This window comes from Arvicola amphibius, chromosome 11 (genome assembly GCF_903992535.2).
Source record: "Arvicola amphibius chromosome 11, mArvAmp1.2, whole genome shotgun sequence".
NCBI lineage: Eukaryota > Metazoa > Chordata > Mammalia > Rodentia > Cricetidae > Arvicola > Arvicola amphibius.
The window spans coordinates 122,700,826-122,723,950 of NC_052057.2; the positions used below are offsets into that span (position 1 = coordinate 122,700,826).

The following is a 23,125-nucleotide window of genomic DNA, read 5'->3' on the forward strand; positions in this document are numbered from 1 at the left end:
TTCACTTACTTCTGTAAGCCACCATCCATCTCTTTCTCCTTTCCAAGTTGCTTTAGAGAAATGCCTCCTTGCTTGCTACCTAGCAGGCCACACCTTCTCCGTCACTTTCTTGATAATAGTCCTCTCATATTCTGGCTCATTTAGTAAGGCCTTCGGAATTCTTTCTTCACGTATTTCTCTTCTGAATGTGTTTCGGTGATTCAGTAGAAGCTAGATGACAAGGAAGATCTCAAATCGGGTTTTGCCATCATCTTTGCATCTTGTTGGATAGAAGGGGGATGTAAAATATCTCTCTGTGTGTGCACATGTGCGTGTGCACATGTGTGTTTGTGCACGTGTGTGTGTGTGTGTGATGTCAGTCAAAGCACACAGATGGCTAAGAAGAATACCAGGTGCCCTCCTCTGTTACTCACAACTTTGACCCCTTGAGACTAGGATTTTCTTTTTCACCCGGGCTGGAGATCAGCAAGACCCAGCTGCCCACCCACCTTAAGGATGTTGTGAAAATAAAATGAAATACTATGACTGGAAACAGTCTTCTAATTTTAACAGAATGCAATATGTGACGGAGTTTTTTTAATGTCTTCCTCTCTCTCTCTCTCTCTCTCTCTCTCTCTCTCTCTCTCTCTCTCTCACACACACACACACACACACACACACTCACGGAAGAAGGTCACAAAGGGTTCCCTGCGTCTCAACTCACGTGGCGAAATATTTCCCACAGGTTCTATTAAATCAATATCAACAAACTTTTAGCCTTCAGCCCGTCTTCCACCCGCCAGATTTCATATGCAAATTATTCCTGTCCAACACAATGCTTGGTAAACTATTTTTTTTTTCAATCTTTTCCATCTGTTTACTAACTGTGACCTCTTGTGTTCGGCTCCTTGCTTTACTGGCTGACCATGAAATGCACCTTGTCACTTCTCTCTTCCATTTTGCCTAGGCAGCTGTCGCGTACCTGGAACACTGCTCCCCACTGCTCTGGCTGCCTGTCTCTCCTGTGGGCTCCTCTTTCCCTCTACTGGCTGCCAAGGAGAAGCACATTTATTGGCCTTGCCCCCAAACAGATGCCTGCCTTGTTCCCTTCCCCCTTTCTCTTCAGTCAAAAGTCACCTGCCAAGGGCTGGTAGTTGTGCCTCCGCTGTCCACTGCCTCACGTTGCCTAGGTTCATGTACCTTTCTGCAGCCTCTCCTGAAGTTCCCTCGGCCCTGTTTGCCAGCCTGGCATGCCAGCAGCCTTCCCCCAGCTCTTGTAGCTTTTTGGGCTCCTTCCAGATTCCCCCTGCTTCCCTCTGAACTGCTCTCAGCATCTTGCTCCCGCCCTTGTCAGCTGTTCACCCCCCGGGGTGGGGGAGCTACTTCCTATTTCCTGGGCTCCCACCCTTGCTCCGCAGCTGCCTCCTCCCCTGTGCCCTCACCTCTTTTCTCAGATGTGTTAATGATCCTGTCTTTGGAGTTCCAGCGCCTTCACCACTCATTTGAAGGGGGCACTTTCATGCCGATTCTGTATTTGACTGGTCTCCTAACTGAAATCCTGTGCTGACTTCCCAGTCTATTAGGCAGAATACAAGGATGCTGAGAGATAGCAGACCACAGAATTAGGGGACCCTAATAAAGTTTTAATGGCAGATTTGCCATCCCCATCTTATAAACTTGGACAGCCCTGGTTCCTGGTCTACACCATCAAGCAACTCACAGGAACCTGGTTCTTTTTGAATACCTCTAACGAAGATGCCAAATACTCTTCAAGACCAGGCCTGGGCTGCTCCTTAGCTTCTTACAGGGTCCACAGCCCAAGCCCCACCCAAGCACTGGTTGGGGAGGGGAGCACTTGTTTTTAGATGTGAGGGCAAGGGGGCGGGTGTAGGGGAGATGCAGGAATAGATTCTCCCGGGGGAATCCTAGGTGTGAATCGACCTTCTGGATGAGGGCAGGCAATAAGGAAAAAGAGTTCATCACCAACTAGAGCCCTGCTCGAAGGCCGGGTACTTAATCCGGGGCTTCACACGGTAGCCAAGAGGCAGCCTTTACGAACTGTCTCCTTTAAGAAGCGCGCCTGCGTGTGTTTCGGGCCTTGTGTACTCGTGTGTGTGTGCGTGCGTGTGTGTGTGTGTGTGTGTGTGTGTGTGTGCGTGTGTGTGTGTGTGTGTGTCTACGACGGAGCGTGCGCGCGCGTGTGGTTGGAGAGTGTGCACGCGCGGGGCCCCCGAGAGCGTCGCAGACCCCGAGAAGGAGGAGTTATGTAGATTACGGGTGAACATTCTGGAGGGGGAGCGGAGAGGAGGGAAGGAGCAGCAGAGTGAGCTGGGAGCGGCGGAGGCCCTTCCCGCAGAAACTGGGGGCACCGGCAGCGTAGGAGGTGGAGGAGGCGGAGGACGCACGGGCTGGAGGCGGCGGCTGCGACTCGGTGGCGCTGGGAGTCGGGAACCGCGGCTGAACTTGGGCGCCACGTTCCGGGCGACAGCAGGGAGAGGATGGTGAACGCTCGCCACCGCTGACCCTGCCTTTCCTCAGCTCCTCCCCGGCTGCCGAGTCCCCGCACTGATCTCCTCTCCTGGAAGGGTGGGTGAACCTGCAAGCTCCCTACCCACCCGAGGACTTTTTTTGAAAGGAAACGAGGGAGTGGGCATTGGGAAAGAGGGAGAAAAACGCAGGGGAGCTCGTCCATCCGTGCAGGCACAGTTCACTATGATCTTACTCGCCTTCAGCACTGGAAGAAGGTTGGATTTCGTGCATCGTTCAGGGGTGTTTTTCTTGCAAACCTTGCTTTGGATTTTATGGGCTACGGTCTGCGGAACGGAGCAGTATTTCAATGTGGAGGTAAGACTACAGTGCTTTCTTCCTCTCCCCTCGCCTGACTGCTCACTGGAATCTTTCCTTCACTCGCCGGTCCTTGTAGCTCTGAGCACATTGTTTCCCTTGCAGTCAGCCACCGAAACCCATGTTGAGTTTGCCAGTGTTGTAGGTGATGGATGCCTGGAGACCGACAATCCGTTATCCCCAGTTGCACAAAGCACGATGCTGCACGCTCAGAGACTCATTGTAGCAGGCTGGTACTGCTTAGCCAGGGAAGAGGCAAAGCTCTATCTAGAGCAAGCGTGTAGTTTTATAAGGAAGCTTGAGTTTTTGCTGGATCCAGAGCTAGGGAAGCAGCCTTGATGGCTGGCATCATGTGCCGCCTGGGTATTGTTCCTGAAATATTTCTTCTTGTGGTCTGTGCCTAACAAAGGGAGGATAAAAGTCAAAGATTTAAAGGAGAGCATGGGAATACTTGATATGCTTAATAACACCACTTTGTGATAAAACACTCGGGCAGACAGTGTCTTTCTATTAGACATAACTTAATACACTTGTAACTAGATCTAACTGTACAGAGCACATGAAATCCATTACCTTAAGTGCCTACTCTCTCCCTTCCCAGGGGAGTGGAAATAAACGTGGCCCCATCTAATAGTTCGGGAGGTGTGTTTTTAATTTGATTTCACACTGACATGACAAAGCCTAGAAGTCTTAGATTGCCATTTGTTTGACTGTGATAATTTTGGGAACAGACAGCAGAAACAATAGGGAACTTAAGGATACGGAGTTGTCAGACCTTTGCTAAAGTGCACTTCCTGTCATCAACTGAGCCCTAAAGCCAGTCGTGTGCAGTACATCAATGAAAGGCGTGCACACCTGGGCTCTGACACAGTTCCTTCCATTAGCATTCATTACACATAAGGATGACACTGTGGGAAGGTCTGGGTAAAACAAACTTCTCGTAATTAGCTATCATGGCTTCATATATTTCAAAAGAATCAGGATTGCAACTGCACTGATTGGTGTGATACTTGGGTTACTGTGCTGAAGCTTCCTGTTGTGTCAGGAGCTTGTGTTTACACAATAGCAGGACCTGTTGCACAGGGCTTGAGCATGTTTCATGCAACCGATTTATAAGCAAAGTGTTCATAATAAGTGCCATGTGTGCGGGCAGAGTCTTCTACGAACCGTCCTTTGGCCTCCATTTAGTGGAGCAGAAGCAGTATAGTTGAAAGAGTAAGAGCCATCATCACAGGAATTAAGGAAGTTTGCAGATGTTAAGTAGGAATATGTTTCAAAGGAGCAATTTAAAAACCAAAATAGTTTAACCCTTTGCAGCCCACATCTTGATTTTTCTACTTCAAAACAACAATGGAGAGAAAGATTCAGACTTTTCTTGATTGCAAATTTGAACTTTTGGAACTGCATGCTACTATGAGTTTTGTATTAGTATTTAAACCAAGGGATAATTTGATCGAAATAAAGGAGTGATTGATTCAAAATATGAAGGAATAAAATTGGAAGCTGTTGTTTATAATGTTATATACAGAAAGGGCTGTTCCTATGTGGTGGTAAAGGAGATTGTGGGGATGGGGTAAGAGGGAGGCAGTTAGAGTAAGTGCTGGCTGGTATCTTGTTTCCTGTGGGAATTTGAGCCTGGGTGGATAGCTACCTGCTTTGGGAAACTCTAACTTACATTTACAAGATTGAATGACATCAGTGTTTTGATGATTCTTAGGTTTGTTTGAGCAGACTAAATATAGATTAGACTGTATTTCCTTTTATTGGAAGCTTTGTCTGTTCAACCAGATATTGTTACCTGAAAGAGGTTGAGATACTTCTGTAAAAATGATTTCATATTGAATTTCAAATATCTCCTTCTGTCTCTCAAGATTTATGTGAAGGGTAGTTCGCAGAGCCACTCTGCCGCTGGAGGGGGAATATTTAAGTTATTCCACCCATGTTTATTGCACAATGCAAAGATTTAGTTGGCACTAAAAAGTCATGTGCCCTCTGAGACCTTAGCAAGCTTACTTACCACAAAGGGAGTTTTCTAATGATTAATAGGAGATTGTGTTTCACAGTTTGTATTATTTCCAAGTAGCTTTGTAAGCTATTTAGTACTGCTTCAGTTGGATTTCTAAGCATATGTGTGTGTACATATATATGAATGTATGCATATATATTACTATAGCTGATAGTAAACATATAAGTAGCTGTTATTAAAATCAAAATATTATACAAGATAATAGGACATTTTTGACTAGTGATTATGCCTGTTGAAAGTTTACTAGCTATTTCTTCTAGATATTGTTTTTTCTAATAGGAAATGCTTAAGGGAAGAATAGTCCATTATTTCATTTCCAGAAGAAAAGAAATTGTGCTCTATAGTCTTGGTTGCAAAACATACACACTGAGATTGCTTTAATTCATTGATTCAAAGACAATCCTTTCTCTTAAAAAAAAAAAAGAAAGAGAAAAGCAGTAATAGCATCCATCGTGCTTGAGACTCATAGGATTCTGATTTGTATCCTGATTTTTTTTCTGGTAAACACTCCTAAGTTATTAAGTGGGACCAGAGCTGTGGAGACATGGTTTTTATGCTGACAACTAAGACTGCAGTGACTTATATATTGCAGAACTTAATTTGTGATTGTCCCATAGTTTTGTCATGACTTAAAGTTAAAAAGCCTTTGTTTTTTCCCTGAAGGAGGGGTTGGACAGAGGTATTCATGTTAACTCTTTCCTGTTTGAATTTTTTTTTTTAAAGAAAATAAGCATTTAGAGTGCTCCACTTTCAGAGCGGATGCTAGAAATTTTTAGATATTCTTATGAAAGTTGATGATAAATGGATATGTTTGAGTTTTTGAATAAGCAAATAGAGTATCTATTAAGTCAAGAAACAGATACTATCTAAAGTAGTACTATGGATAGATCCCCTGCATTTCTCAACCCCTCCTTAAGTTGTAAGTGAACATTCATCTGCCAAGGTCTCTCTGTAGCCTTGAAGTGGTCATAGTCTAAGTTACCACCTTACAAAGCAGTAGCATGACTAATATTTACTGAAAATGAAAGAATGCTGTCATTGGATGACACTCTAAACCCGAGGTAAATTATTAACAAGAAATTGTGATTTAATTCCTACACTCTTGAAATCATTTCATCCTTAACGTCATTACTGGGAACTGGAGATTTTCATGATTCTGGGGCTTATTTTTGGGGTGCACAGATTTTTGTTATAAAATTTGAAATACATTATAGTTCATGATGGCAATAACTTATCAACTTTTATAGCATGCCATATATATGAGCAATTTTAGTTTGATTTTTAAACAATGATACATGTTTACTCAGAGGGAAAACATTTAGAGGCAGCTTTATGGTAAAACCTTGTAAGATTGAATTGTTCACAGAGCAGTATGAAATATGATGATTATCGTTTTGGAGAAAAAATGGTCTTGTTAAGGCAAAGTAAGATTTCCTTAAATAAAAGAAATAAGATTCTATGATCCATATGGATCCTTTATTAAAAGTGTTATGCATTGTGAGTGTAACTATTTCTTAAATTTTCTTGTAGTTTGTTTATATAACTGGTTGTTATCTGATCAGAGTTTTTAGGCTTATCTGAACTATGTAAATAGTCAACCTTTGATTTGGGTAACTGTGCACTGCATTGGAAATTGCCAAAAATTGATTATGAGCTGCTTTAAAAGATAAAAGTACTTCTGTTTTATAGATTTAAAATTCTGTATGTTGAGATGCTTCATTCTTATTTCTTGGTTTCTATTAGCTTAAGTGTTCAAGACTCATTATTTCATTTACTCATAAAAACTTGTCTTCAGCTAATCTCTACCCTCAGCATTCTGTAAGTCTGTTTTGGAGCAGCTGATCACTGACTTGCAACAGTGTCCCTGTGACTAATTCATAAATGTGTGTATCTGCTGTGGGATTGTAGGCTGAACAAGACACTCCACATGTTTCAGAGGGCCAAAATCTATAACCAGAGGACCAGGAGTTAGCAGTCCAGGGCTTTCCTGCTTCTTGCTATGTTTCACTTTGCCTCTGACGTTCTCTCTGGAAGTTGCCTAGATAGATTTTGCCCAAATCTAGAGTCCTTTAGGAACCCTTTTGGAAGGTATACAGACACAGGAGACATACTTGTCCTGACACCACCTAGCAAAGTGCACCGAGACTTGCAGGTCCCTGTCCAGCTGGATTTTCTTTATTAGACCTTTCCAGAAAATAAATACCAAGATAGATTCAACAGCTGTTTTGTTTCCTTTAAAGTCATGTTAAAAGTGATGTATTGAAGTTTCTACTATTTCTCATTCAGGATATGCAGTTACTAAGTAGAAATCTTAATAAACTTGTTCAGATTACTAATAATTTTTCTAAGTTTTGATTAGTGCTATTACATGTGAATTGATTTCATTTCAAGACCCTCTGCAGCTACTCACAATGTACATGTTCTGAAGATTTCTAAATGGCTTAGAATATTTTCAGGCCGAAATGATTATCCATGAAATATTTGACTCCATGTGTTGGATTTATTAAGTGCTGGAAAAGAAAGATTTATTTCCTCATGCTCCTTTGGGAATTTTTTGACCCCATTGCCTGTGAATTTTAATTGTAAAAGTTCCTTTTCTCATTAGTTTCCACTACAGTTTATTTCAGTATCTGTGGATGTAATTATGTCTATTACATTGCCTTTTGTGGAGTAATGTACTTATGAAGAACATGTATCCTGAGACTAGATTTCCTGGCTTCTATCTCATCATGTCTGTTGGAGTACTCATCAGTCTCTGGAAGTTGTAGCTCATGTATCTGAGAGATGAGGATACTATTTCCTTTATAACGTGTCTTGATGATTGAACGAATACTGTATATCCTATGCATATATTCATGTACATTGTTGGAACCATTTTCTTGCATGGTTAAACACAATACTCTTTATCATTATTACTAGTTGTCAATCAGCATTGATAGAACTTTGACATGATGGCAACAAATTACATAATAGTCTATCAGGTTATAACATGTCAGCCAGTCTGAAAAGTTTCGTTTAAATATCTTTTCTGTTTTTGTAATATAATGTACTGAAAATCAATCACACTAACATCAGTACATTTTATTCCTGTGTTTTTTTTTTCTTAGACAGTTTAGCTCAAGAATGTGATTCTCACATTTTGTCTTGTCATCTGTTACTATCATAGAATGTCAAGTTCAGCTTACACCTTCTGTTATAAGGCAGAGTTTGCTGAAATCTGTTCCTAGTGGAAGTAAGATCATGGAAAATAAATAGTTCTTTATAATTCAAAGGGCCTGTGCACCTTTAGTCAATTGAGGACCAAGTGCTTCCCTTCTAAACATAGAACTAAAAGTCAATACATAGACCAGTTGCATTCAAACTTTGAATATTAAGTTACAAAAATGAACAGGAAAAAGGAGCTTTACTAAAAACACAGAGAAAGCTAATAAAATCATTTTTTATGTGGCCATGAGAAAGACAATGTGATTCCTGATGGAGTATATTGGAGCATGGTGTAAATGTCACAGGATGGTGGCATTGGCTCTTGTATTGTCACACATTGCCTTGAACATGGGCCAGTAATCCCTTCGCTGGTGCCTCCTAAGGAGTGTGTATTAAACTAAACTGTGTGTAATGATGGGGATAGTGATTTGTCACCTTCGCGGACTTGTTCAGCTCCAAAATCACCTTGGAGACAAACCTCTGGATATGTCAGTGAGGGATTTTTCTAGATTACCATGATTACCTACATATGGACTACATCAAAAAGGCAATGGAAGCTCCAAGTACCAGTTGTCACAAGATACTGCAGCCATGACTTCTTTTCTGCAAGGAAATTGTGCTCTCCAGCTGTGAAACCAAATAAATACTTCTCTTATGTTGTTCTCTGAGGGAATTTCCCAAAGCAAAGAGAGAATACAAAAACAGATAAAATAAAAATCAAAGCAACCCAAACTAACAGAAAAGTCATTTCCAAATTTACAGTACTTAGTTTGTGCTTCAGAACATGTGGTATATATAGTCATGAAATGTCAGGGTGGGACATATCTACTTATGTTGTCTGGGTATCTGTCCTGCCAGGTTCCCGCAGTTGTTAAGTCCCAAAGAAATCACACAGAGGTCTACATTAGTTATAAACTGATTGGCCCATTAGCTCAGGCTTCTTATTAACTCTTATAATGTATATTAGCCCATTATTCTTATCTGTGTTAGTCACATGGCTCAGTACCTTTTTCAGTGTCTAGACAGGACTGCGGCGGGAGCTTCCCTCTTCCCAGAATTCTCCTGTTCTTGACCCGCCTCTACTTCCTATCTGGTTGTCCCGCCTATACTTCCTGTCTGGTAACTGGCCAGTCAGTGTTTATTTAAAACATTATTAACAGAATACAGACAATTGTCCTGACCATACTTACTACTAAATTTGGGAACAAATTAGGTTACAAAGGTAGATGTTTCACATTTTTTTTTCTAAAATTTGTGACTTGGGTGGGCTATGCATGGTTTCAACTTATATCAAACCCCATTACTGTATCTAGCAACAAAGGGCACCTCATTTTCAGTGACTTACCTCACTCTCCCTAGATCAGATGATTTAAAATAAGTTTAAATCAGACTTTTGCCAATACAAAAAATTAAGTATTAGAAACACGGCAATGTTATTTTACAAAAATATATTCATCACTAACAAGTGGTAGTTTATAAAAAAAAGATAGAATAGGTTTTCAGAGTCTTTTTGAGGATGCTTCTCAAAGTTAATATACCTATGACCTATCACCTGTCTGTCTGTCTATCTACCTATCTATCATCTATTATGTATCATCTCAAATATTATTGGTTTGTCTGTCTATCTGTTTCTCTTACTATCACCTATCTGCCTAAGCATAATGTACCTTTATTTTACCTATTGAGGAAGATCATTTTAAAACATCTTGTGAGTGCTAGTTTATCTTTCTCACCACCTATTTTATTTTGACTGTGAGAAATAGGTTGCATTGATTTCATGAAGTATTCAGATAATATACTCAAGAAGAAAATTCAGGTAAAATCATAAATGCTAAGTAGTTTTGTAAGTAATATCTAAGAAACAAAATGTATCTTGTTTTCTTTTAGCTAAGGAAAGTTATTTGTAGATCTTTGAGGTCATTCTTGAAACCATCCTTGATTGATGCTTCCTGTCATTTAGTGCTCTTAGTGGATGCTCTGTTGTGGTGTGTCTTCACCAACACCGCTGGCTCACTGCTTTTTTTGTATGTGCATTTTTCACAGCTTGATGAGCCACACAGCGATTTCGATTAAATGTGACCTCTGGGTGCACTATATTAAAAGAAACTAGAGGGCACAATTGAGCTGTCTACTATGGATTCACATAGCTTAGAAGAACTTGGTTTAAAATCAAAGAAATTAGGTGGAATCAGATGACACAAAATGACTCATAGATAATCAGGTTTTTGAAGAAGCCAGTGAACACATAGCTTATGATTTATGATTTTCACCTGCCTTGAATGGCAGTCACTTGAAACCAAGATTTACATATTTCTTGATCTCAGAAGGAAATTAACATTTCTTTGGGGAAAATGTGTACTGAGCTTAGCACTATGATAAAGAATGATGTGACATAGCACTACTTTAAGTATTATTCTTTTTTGTTGTGGAAAAGTTCAAAATCTGTTTGTCTTCAGTTACCTTAAAACAAAAATGACTCATGGTCTTAGAGTAGAGGTAGGATGAATTTAATTAGATAATGCATATTATATTGCTTATAGCAAAAATCCAATTTTAAAAGTACAGAAAGATTATTTAGTCATTTAATATCTACTTGTATTATTCTCTTAATATTTATTAGGATCATATTAAATAACTATTTTCCAATAAAAACAAGTTTTGAGATATAGTTTATGCCTATTGTTTTTAAGATATTTAAGAAGTTAAGCACAAGACTATGAAACCAATTTATTTAAATAGAAACTTCAGAAGTCTTTTACTTTTAAAAATATTAGATAGCTTATATGAATGATTATTATAGGTAAGAAGGTTTGAATAGAAGACATTCACTATCACATTAGGGAGTACCAACATTTAATTAAAATATAACCTACTCACAAATGTCATTCAGGTTTTAGAAAGTGTGTTTTAGTCAAGTAACTGAAATGACACACATACACATATATATACACACACACACATATATAAAATCTATGTTCTCAGGAGAGATATTATTGAAAGGATATAAATTATTTAATGGGATAGATTTTCTAGTATTTGTTTCAGCTACACCCAAGAGAAGGAGGAATAACGCTTTCTCTTTGAGGGAAAACTGGATACCGTAATGAATGGCATTCCATGTCTTCAGACCGTGTGACCTTAGTATGACATGAAGGAAAGACAGGCACAAGCCTTAGCACATGACTGATATAAGCTCAGTGGATACCACTGGAAGAGTTTTTCTATGGGAACTTGTCAGGATTAAATCACCGTTCTGTGTTAATTATTTGTAACAATCGATATTTGTCTTTGATTGGGTATCTATATTTTGTTCATTCATTCCTTTTATAAACATTTGCTTGCCTGGTTCTTCTCATGGGCCTATTGGTTTCTCTACTTAATGTCTTGAGAAACATAATTCTTTTTTTTTTTTTCAGAAATTTTCAGAATCTGTCTTACAGGTAGGGAAATGTTATGAGAAGCCAAATGTCCACCTCTCCCTTTTTTCGTCATGAGTTAAATGAGAGAGTTGCAAGTAGGCCACAGAGATTAATGAATGACCAACTGCTTGTATAACATTGAGAACAAACTTAAATAGTTCAGAACATTGCCAGTTGCTGGTAAAACCTTTTTGTAGACTGAATATTCTTAATACTGCAACAACTTTTTTCTATATCACATATTGCTTTGCTCTTTTACAAGATTAAGGATAGCTGTTCACTCTGTGGGCAGTTTAGGATCACTAGAGGAGAGTTTGCTTTGTAACAGGTATGTGATATTCGTTGCTCATCCATAGCACAAGTCTTTAATGAAGGCACAGAAACAAGGTTAGCAGTTGCCATCCCTGAGAGTGAGAGTTGGGAGAGTTTTACTTCCTGAAGTCACTCTCAGGACTAAAACTGCAGAAACAGACATCTTTTATCATTCTAATTGAACTAGAAAGACATCTAGATAATTAGCAAAATGGGAAGACCTCAGATTTCTTTAGATGTTTTAATTTAACCTTAAAAACAATGTTAAGTAAGAAAGATTGAATGCTGAAACCCTAAGTGTTTAAATATCTTGCGTTGGTATATTTCATCATCATTCTAGTCTTTTGTGTAAGCACAACTCTCTCCCCCTATGCAGTGAGGAGTTAGTCACAGAGACAGTAAGGATCTTGACAAAGACACATTGAAATGAAGTGTTTGGGTGAGAAGCCTAGGATCAAATCAGAGAGAGGCTATGTCTGGAACCCAGGTTCCTAAGTCAGTTCAGATGAAATAATTTCCAGGTTCCCTGTAAGGAATGTTGGGTACATTTCCATTTATGGCATTTTTTGTACTCCAATATAAAGGTAGATATTTATATACATAAAGAATTTGAGGGACAATTCTAAGCAGAATCTTACCTGGAATAAACTTGTTTAGAAGGTCCTTGGTTTGATTGCTTGATTCAACAGTGATTATCTACAGATCAGCAAAGTTTTAATGTTAACTGTCTTTTATCGTTTTTAGTCATTAGACATTTGTGCCTCTCTAAGACCTAATCTGAAGTTACATATCATATTAGATAAACTGAAATCTTATTCCTCAACTGTTTGTAGCTATATAGCTTACTGTTAAATATGATACTCAAAGGTCATGAAAATTTCACCATATTTTATGATGGAATGAATTGACCATTGCAGAAAACGTGAAAGAAAAAAATTCATCAAAGGTCAATTTTACGGTGCCCTTTAGGAGAGAGTGTGTGTGTGTGTCTGAGACTGTGAATTTCTGTGTGGCTATAGCCAGTCACAGTATATGAGTTTTGCTAATTTCTGCAAGATTTACTATATCAAAGTATTTATTTGTAATATAAAGTAATCTTCTGCAGAGAGAGAGAGAGAGAGAGAGAGAGAGAGAGAGAGAGAGTAGAAGCCTCAAAAATGATAGAGTAAATATTCAAATTTTATCAATAGGCCTAATATTCAGCCATTGCTATTTTTTACAGCATCTATGTTGGTGACTGACCAATAGATATCAAATGGCATTTTCAGATCTTATGATGTGTTACTGTGTATAGCTTCCATGAATCATATTATTTATTCATTATTCTTTTAAGAAAGATATGTGTCTAAACCAGCTTACAAGGGTAAAACTCTAGCTGGCTTTGTGAAATCCTAAGTGTTAAATATTTATTCTGTATCTTTCTTGCCTCCCTTTTGGAGCAGTGTATCACGTGTATGAGAGCTTTAGATGTTTTGACTACACACTGTAAACTCAAGTGAGTTGAGTTACTGACGCATTCCCCAGTTACTCACATACAGAATAGGGAAGATAATAACAATGCTTGTTGTAAGTTTAAAGAGTTAAGGATGGCTATTGGACAAATATGAAATAGCATTTTTTTTTTGATTTATTCTTTCTACTACAAAACACCTCACAAAATATACAAAATAAATAAAACCATGTTTCTATGTAACTTAATGCTTAGCAGAGAATGTGACATCTCTGGGAGCTGGGACCAAATTAGGTGAGCTCTGTCTATAGTGGTTTTCAGCAAAGTGACCAAAGGGAAAACCTTGATTCAGCCAACCCAGTCCCCTGTGACACGGAGGAAGCTAAGTTTGGGGAGACCAAGGTGCCTTCGAGCTCACACAGGTCAGTATACCAGAGAAGGGGTAACTACAGAGAGTGAGACACGAATGATCTCAGGAGGATCTCTCCTTGCACTTGCTGTATCTCCCTATGAAGTCACTACCCAGGGAGGGAGGAAGTAGTCAAGTAGATTGGAGGATGTAATAACTGGTGCTTACGAACCAATGCCAATAGAGCATGATACCTTACCCCAGTCAGACAGGAAATGCTCATTTTCTCAGGACAGTAAGTAGGAAATAACTAGCATTGAATGCAGCACTATGTGTGTCTGTTTAATGATTCTTAAAGGTCCGAAAGGAACAGATCATTCTAAGTGACATAACAATGGAGCTCTTTAGCGTTTATTGGGATAAAATATCCCAAATGGTAAAACTCATAATGTTTGCCATCCAATAAAAACTTTCCAAGCATGGGGATACAGAGATTGATCATTCAGTTAATTGTTGGCCACATAAGCATGGGATCCTGAGACTAGCACTCACTTAAAAAGCATTTAGGTTGTTTTCAGGTTTTGGCTATGACAAACAATGCTGCTATGAACATAGTTGAGCACATGTCCTTGTAGTATGATTGAGCATCCTATGGATATATACCCCAAAGTGGTATTGCTGGGTCTTGAGGAAGGTTCCCCCCCCCCCAATTTTCTGAGAAATTGTCATACAGCTATCCAAAGGGGCTGTACCAGCTTGCACTCCCACCAGCAATGCAGGAGTGTTCCCTTTACCCCACAACCTCTCCAGAATAAGTTGTCATTACTGTTTTGATCGATCTTGGTCATTTTTGCAGGGGTAAGATGGACTCTCAGAGTTGTTTTAATTTACATTTCTCTGATGACTAAGGATGTTGAGCATTTCCTTAAGTGTCTTTCATCCATTTTAGACTCTTCTGCTGAGTGATCTCTGTTTAGGTCTGTACTCCATTTTTTTAATGGATAAGGAAAATGTGGTACATTTACACAATGGAGTACAACACAGCAGAGAAAAAATAATGACATCTTGAAATTTGCAGGCAAATGGATGGAGCTAGAAAACATTATATTGAGTTAGGTAACCTAGACCCAGAAAAACAATTAACATATGTACTCACTCATAAGTGTTTTTTAAACATAAAGTAAAGAAATCCGGCCTAAAAAATCACATCCCAGAGAACCTAGAGAAGAACAAAAACCCTAAGAGAGACATAGATGGATCTAATCTACATGGCAAGTATCTCCTGAGTAAATTGGTAGCATGGGCAGCATGGGAGAGGGTTGAAGCAGAGGGAAAAGCTAGGGAGGGGAGCAGAGAAAAATGTATAGCTCAATAAAATCAATTAAAAAGGTGATTATGGCAACAAAGACCTGAAATTCAGAATTAGGAATGTGGAAACAAGAGCATTCTTGGGGCTTACTGTTCAGCCTGTTTACCGGAATAAGCAATTTCTAGGTAGAGACTCTGTCTCTAAATACAAGGTGGAGAGCGAATAGTGGATAGGGAAGGCATGTGATGTTGTACTCTAACCTTCATACAAGTGACACACATGAATAGTTCCTCTGTAGTGCAAATGATTCTTAAGTGTGGAAAGAAACGCAAAAGAGCAGTTCTGCATAAAGAGATTTCAGTGTTTGTAAGCCAATCTTGAAGATGACATAAGTGTTAAAATTAGAAATATGAGTACTAAGCAATTACAACTGTATTATCTATGCTCAAAAAACTGACACGTGGAAGATATTTTTTAAGAATTATAAGGTGAACTTCTAAAGATCAAAATTATAATAGGTAGATTGAAAATAAAAATAAAACTAAGGTTAGAAACACATTAGGTATTACTGAATAAAAACTAGGTCACAATAACAGAATGAATATGCATATGAATCACCAAGAACAGACAATTTTAAGATGAGCAGAATATGCAAGATCATAATATACATGTATTTTAAGTGTTTTAAAGTGAGAAACAAGCAAAAAAAAAAGGAAAAGAAAGAAGACATTTTCCCAATGATTTTATAGGAATTAGCAAATTCATAGATCCAAGAACCCCAAATTAGCACATGCCACAGAGATGACTAACCCCAAGGTAAACCCAACAGATTGGATAAACAAATTGTCAAGAGAAAAAAACATATTAGGCACAGACATGGAGATAGCTTACACAGCGAGGAATCCAGAGAGGAAGAAAGATTTGTTGCAAAAAATTATGAAGAACACCTTGAAATACTAAAAGGAAACAACCAAGTAAAACAAAACAGCATGGAATTCCACACTTGCTGAAAATGTCTCTCCAAAATAAAGTAAGAACAATTAACTTAGGCTTAGAAAGTTTGAAAGTTTATTTTTGGCCTTTCAGTATCACAGAGAATATTCAAAAATTCAAAAGTATTCCAAACCCAGGAGGCAACCTGAACATCCACCTATGTGAGCAGGGACAACAAACTCTAGGGGGGGGGTTCATAGATGGAATAACACTAGAATAAAACAGGAATGGCCTGGGCCGGGGAGATGGCTCAGAGGGGAAAGGGTGGAGTAAACACCCTACACGTGTGAAGATCCACGTTTTTATCCCGAGAACTAATGTAAAAGCTGGGCATGATAGCACACAGAATCCCAGCACTCCAAGGAGATGAGAGGTGGGGACTGGAGAATCTACAGAAGCCCTTGGACCAGATGGCTGACATGCAGCAACAAGCAACACATGAGACAACTCCCTTGTCTCAAACAAGGGAGCCAATGAGGATTGGCACAGAGGTTGTCTTTCAACCTACACTTGTGTACCCTGGAGTTTGGGTGCCCCCCTCTCTCATAAGCAGCCCCTTAAACACAAAGATTAAAAGAATGATAAAAAGGAAGAAATGTTACAAGTAGTAAAACATGAATTAATCCCTACATAATTAATGTTGAGTGAACACAGCATGACAAAAAGAGAAAACTCCATGACTCCATTCCACAAAATTATAGAGAAAAGACACAAATCTAAAGCAAGAGACAGCAGACTGGTGGGGGTAGAGGGACTAGGGAGGTGGGTTAGATGGAATTTCAGACACTTTTTGAAGACTTTCAAGGTAAAAAAAATATTTACCATTTTTGATTACAGTATTTGTTTCACTTGGATGCCAAAATTTACCATTGATACATTTTAAATATGTACAACTTACTGGATATTCTTTGTACCGCAATACAGATATTAAAAGTTTTTGCTACCTAATAACCAAGACAATGATAGCAGGTGGTAAAATCATATATATTGTTGCCTAAATTGACATGGAAAAGAATAGACTGAATGTTAAATGCTTAACTGTAGAATATGGTATTGATTAGCATTTGGTTTTAGAAGAGTAATGAATTCCTATGACTATTACATTAGAGGAAGACCACTGCAATTTTACATCTCTAGTTACATCCCTCTTCTCAGTTTGTGTTCTCATATATCACAGTCATAAACAAGAACTAATCTCCTCTCTCTACATTTTATCTTGTGTTTTTGACTGCATTGCTGCTACTCCCTACCACATGGGTGTACATTTCAAGGCTCGATACCAACCTCCATGTACACAGCATTTGTACACAACCTGTCACACTTTTGATCATTTGCCTAATGTCCTGTATTGAAGTATATCTCTAGTCTTCTCATCTCGTTTATGCAGCCTGATTTTGGGGCCATTGTAGCCCCAGTCTTCACATGCTGTATTAATCTATGGCTTGTCGACAAGGCCTCTCATTGTCAAAGTTCACCCCTTTGGCTAGCCTTATAGGTGACACTCAACTTCTGCATTCTGTGCTATATCATAGGGATGGTCTCTATATATCTAAAAGGAAATGAAATTCCAAATAATTCCAACATGTGGTTTATATCTGTTTTAAATTGTTAGAAAGACCTGATAAACCTTAAAATAATTCTTTAGAATTCCATTAAGAATGTCATTGATATATTATTAAAATATTTTGCGAAAATTAAATATTATAGAACTTAAGAAAAGTAACATTGTTTTATATTTTCTGAAATACTTTTTGTAGCCCAATGTTAAGAAGCTCCATATTCTGCATTTTCATAGGCAGTATTACAAAGTATTATGCATAACCCCTAGTGAGCTCAACAGGCAGTTGCAAGGAAATGAGAGAAACAAAGCAGAATTCGTAACAACTTATGAAAGTATTTTAACCTAGAAGACGCTGTAAGAGTTTTAGGACACTTTGGTCCATGTGTGTACATGTATACACACACACATACATACACAAATACAACCTGTTGAGTCTGTTAAGTGTTGCTTGTGTGTCTATCATTGCAGGACTGTCCACTTTGTACTGGATAACTTAGGGAGTGCACCTAAGGTTACCCCTTCCTCATTACTATATCAATAACATTGATATTGTCATTTTTCAGGTCTTGCTTAGGCTACATAATGTTGTGTTATCATTGGTGTAGCTTCCCTGTCATTTCTAGGAGACAAAGTCTCACAGAAGTATATGAGAAAATTTTGAATATCAGAGCCAACTAAGTGGCTTACTAATGATTTAATGTCCAGGTATTGTGTAATAGACCTAATCTGTCTCCCACAGTACAGTGCTGCATTTGTTTTGGTCACCTTTGTGTTCTATGAGCTGCGATTGTTATGCTAAAAGTAAAGAGCACCAGTTCTGCACTCAGGAACGAATGGATTACATCACCTGGATTCAAAGGTGTAAGTGGCTAGTAATGTTTTCTAATTTATTTAAGTTTTATTCATTAGCGAATACATGCCCTGAACGATAATATAGCATCCCACATTTATTTCAGTTACTTTATTAAGAATATTAAAATATTCTAACATGAAATAATCAAGGCTTTTAACTACTTGGGTTACTCTCAAAGTGCTATGCACTTCTGTACTGGAGACTCTTTTCCTCATATTTCAACACTATTTTTGAGGTAGCTATAAAGAGTGTTTTCTGTCTTCATTCACCAATGGAACATTTATGCAAACACTTCTGACTTGGCATTTAGACAGCTAAAACATGTCTGTGTTATCAAGATGAAATTGAAGAGGATAATAACCTTGTTCTAGTTTAATGACTTCAAGTGTAGTCGTTGCTATTAATGATCAGGAACTTCATGTAAAAGAGTTTTCAGGAAACAGTAAGAACACTATTTGTATTTCATTGAAAATTTTGAATTAATGCCAATCATTTTTTGCTACATATTGAGGAAATGATTAATGTACTATTAACTTTTACATGTAAAAAAGTCTAAGAATTAATAATAAAATTATAATTTGAATTTCCTTTAGGTAGCACATCAACACTAGATCATATGTTGTGTTCTAAGAAACACAATTCTAAAAATCCTTGAATTATTGACATGAAGGAATTTGGACTTTTGAGAAGTACCTCCTTCCTAGAAGAAGGAGAAGAAGGATATGAATTCTATCACTCTCTCATTGGTAGATGTACTGTGATTCTAGATTGCATCTTCTGTGTATGTACATATATGTATATGAACAGTCTTCCTTACCCATTTGTTAATGATAAAAGCACTAGAGGGCAAAGAGATGTGTGTGTGTGTGTGTGTGTGTGTGTGTGTGTGTGTGAGAGAGAGAGAGAGAGAGAGAGAGAGAGAGAGAGAGAGAGAGAGACAGACAGAGAGAGGTCCCTTAAGTCTTAGTCTTATAACTAGATTACTATTATTTAACCACACTCATTTGCCTAAAGCAAGGTGGTCACATATTAAGGTCAAGCACCAAAGTCAAGATAGTTATATTTATATACACTTTGTCTGTGATGGCTTCATGGGTAAGTATGTGGAAAAATGAGAAGGAGAGGCTTGAGACATTTCCAATTGTTTGATTGCTACATTATCATATAGTAGTTTTCATACTTACTTCAGCTTATTTCTGAATGTAAATCCATTAATTTAAAAAAATTTTGTGGCCATATTTCAAGCTGTTTGCTTTATTTTTCTCAATAGTTCAACTTCCTATATAAAAGTAATTGACATTTTCCTTTTAGTAGCTTTTCTGAATTAGGACTTTTACTGCATTAACTTTATCTATTTAAAGAGAAATCACAGATGTGTATATAATATGTTTTAAATTCCTTGCTTGATCATCATATTGTCTTAGATAATTTTTATGTGGAATTTCTTGAGTAGTTTTGTATATTGTAATGTATGATCAATTTGTTTCCCTGTTTTTCTTTTAGTTTATGCTTTTGCTTCATTTACTTTTCTTATTTTTATAGAGCAGTATTAAGTAATTATGTCAATATTACAGAGTATCAGTATTATTAAAAATTAAGGGTAAATTTTACGTGCAATTTATAATAATAAATTTAATTAAAATTTAAAACATTTAAAAAAGAGAATGAACATCTAGTTATTTTCAATTGTCACTCATTAACTTTATAAAGAGTTATAAACTTACTTATTTCATGCAAGATAATTCTAGATATACTGTGTATTATCTTTAAATTCATACCAAAGGTAGGAGAGAGTGTGTAACTCAACACTAAGTTGGTGATGAAAAGTTAGTTAGACCAACATCACAAAAAGTTGAAATTTAATCTTATATCACCTACTACTTTAACCAACAGTATTTGTTTTATTTTTCATATATTTACTTTTCTGTTAACATTTCTTTGTAGTTTCCTTAGAGTTTGAATTTCTGAATTAGTTATTTCCGTGTTTCCATGACTGTACCAGTGGTGGTAGGCTGAAACTCTTTTTTGATTAAATGAATGGATAGAATTTTTTTCCTTTTTTTACTTGAGGCAAGTTGGGCTTTTTATTCAAGATTTTCATTCAGGGTTCCTGGTATCATGCAACAAGAAGCCATTTGACCCTCTTTGAGTGTCAGAGGGGTTAGTCGTAAATTATGTATGTTTTTCACACTGTTGACCAGGTAGACTAAGCAAGCAAGGAACTCATTTTTTTCTCTCATTTTTTATTATTTCTCTGATAAACTCATACAAAGTTATTTTGTTCCCATCTACCCCCAACTCCTCTCAGATCTACCTGTACTTCTCCACAGTTTGGAAACCTCTTGCCTCTACAGAGATCTCTTTCTCAGCTCCCAACTCTGCTTCCATTCACTGTCTGGCTTCATTCCCTTGGATGCAATATCTGTACTCTGTGTGGTGTTGGTCCCCTATCAGCTGCAATATTTTCCTTTGCCCTCTAGCTGGAAGAAAATTACTTTCTTTACTAGTATATGCTGGCGGCCACGTTTACTGATCAAAACCAAGAGGAGATCTAGGATTAGTCCGCATTTGGGCACTAGCTATCTCTGAACATTACAGAAAGTCTGAGCTCCATAAATGGCAAAGTCCTGCATTTGGGAAGGAGCACAGAAGAGTGGGCTTTCCAGAAAGGGAAGAGGCATACTGCACAGGCCACCAACAGCAGCTGTCCTAAACGGGTGAACTGAACTATTCTTGCCTGTTCTTTTTGCTCTTGCCATTTATCTGCCTTTCTTTTCCCTTCTGCCTCCTTAGGTATCGCACTGACTTATGAATTATTCTTTCCCATCTTCCCTTATCTACCATGTTCTTCCCCACAGCTGGGTACATTTGAATTGCAACATTCCCGTGCTTCAGGGCTGTGACTGTCATGGGTACAGAGTGAAGTGTCAATGATGACAAACATAGCAGAGACATCATTTTTGTACAGATTACATAACAAAGACAGAAACTGGGCTGAGCGTGGCTAATATGGCAGAGACAACAAGTCCAGAGCTTAGGGTTAGCCTTGAGTAGTAATTCGGCCTCCTGCTGTAAGCTTTTCATCCAGATGAAGAAATGGAAAAATAATGCATTATTTCCCCCCACCCCCAACACTCACTTTGGTGACTGAGGTGACTCCCTGGTCCCATTATTTTTTTTAATAAGGAAGTTATAGATAGGCTTTTGCTGTGACTAACTATATACTTCGCTAGAAGTATGAAACAATAAAAAATAGGAAAACTTTCTCAAAAAAAAAGGGGGGGAGAGAAAGCCTCATGTAACACAATAAAAATTAGGAATTCAGACATCAGCGTCCATGTGAGATTCATGAACATGCGAGAGAGATTAATCATTAGCCAGTTGTCAAAAATCATTCTAGTAAGCGAGAGGTGGTTATAATTCTTCTATTATTTGGACTGCTGACCTCTTCTAACAAAATACAGTGTGAAATGGCAAAGTTATTGGCATTTGAATATTCATGTGTAAATTCATTATTGTGGTTCTTACAAACCTGTTTTGGTGGAGCAAGAGGTTCAAGAGTGAAAGTCTGTTTATAAAAGATTTCTGAGTTCAAGGAAAGAGAAATTCATGTTCCCTAAGATCATTTTATGGGAATATATTCCTTTTCTCAGTAGCAAAGATAAGTTTGTGTTGTATCTGTAGTGCAGTCATCTCACGTCTTGCCATTTTAAACAAAAGTGTTTTTTATCTTTGTTTAAATTTATATGCAATGCTACAACTGAACAGATTCCTAACTATATACACACCCTGTCATATCTGTGTACACATTTCACTGTTTTTAAGGGAAAGATTTTTAGTAGAGCATGCACATTCCTACATAATTCAAAGAGAGCTTTTGAAAATCAACCAACATTTTATATATGTCATTATTTTTGTCTTACTTTTAAATTTTGTAGCAAATAATTCACAGAGATTTTGATATAAAAGAAATATTCGCCTGCTTCCAGGACATAATGAAGAAGAGGAACAGACAATTACACTCCAGGGGCTTTTCATGTGTAGGTCCTGCATCTAAGACTTACTGCAGTTATCAAACAGAAAGATGCAGAGCATGGCTATAAAGGGAATACAGTCAGGGATGATGGGCTAGTGAGATAGGTTAATGGGTCAGAGCTCTCGCTTTTAAGTCTGACAACCCGAGTTTTATCTCCACGTGACAGAAGGAGAGAATAGACCCCTACAGGTTTTCCTCTGAAGCCATCCAAATGCTATAACACATGCGTCCACAACATACTCAACCACAATAAAGAAATAAATGCAAACAAAAGTTAAATCATGGATGATGCTGGTTGATGCAAGTAGAGGAAGTGATTTATTAGATCTTAGTGGAATTATGTATGTGTCATTCTAATAAATATTTATGTACTACCACTTCTAATGTTAAGCTTTACTCTTCCTATTTCCCTTGAGTATGCAGATAACAATAAGACTCATGGTTTCTCTCCTTAGTGTTTCAAGTATTATTGATTTGAAACTATTGTTATTTTGACCTACTTTATTATATTTGCTAAATTTTTATTTTAATTTCATGACTTCCTTTCTTCAATATTTTCTTTTCTCATTACCCTCTCCCCCAACCTGTGTATTTTTCTGACAGTCCAGGCTTAGAGGAATGAGTTTAATATTTATGATGATAATTATTGGATAATGTTTTAATATAGAAAGTTTAAATTTACAGTTTAACAAACAGAAAAATAAAGTTCAATACAATTCTCCCTACAATCTCCTTGATAGAAAAGGATGATATATATATATATATATATATATATATATATATATATTCA

The 23,125-nt window shown here is 37.6% G+C and overlaps 1 protein-coding gene across 1 annotated transcript in view; it reads left to right on the forward strand.

The window, feature by feature from the left end:
- Positions 1–2,691: 2,691 nt before the first annotated feature.
- Mmp16 (matrix metallopeptidase 16) overlaps positions 2,692–23,125 on the forward strand; it is a 203,579-nt gene continuing 183,145 nt past the window's right edge. Inside the window, exon 1 of the mRNA XM_038348020.1 lies at positions 2,692–2,823. Within this exon, the coding sequence (XP_038203948.1) occupies positions 2,692–2,823 (132 nt within the window). The remainder of the gene's footprint in view (positions 2,824–23,125) is intronic.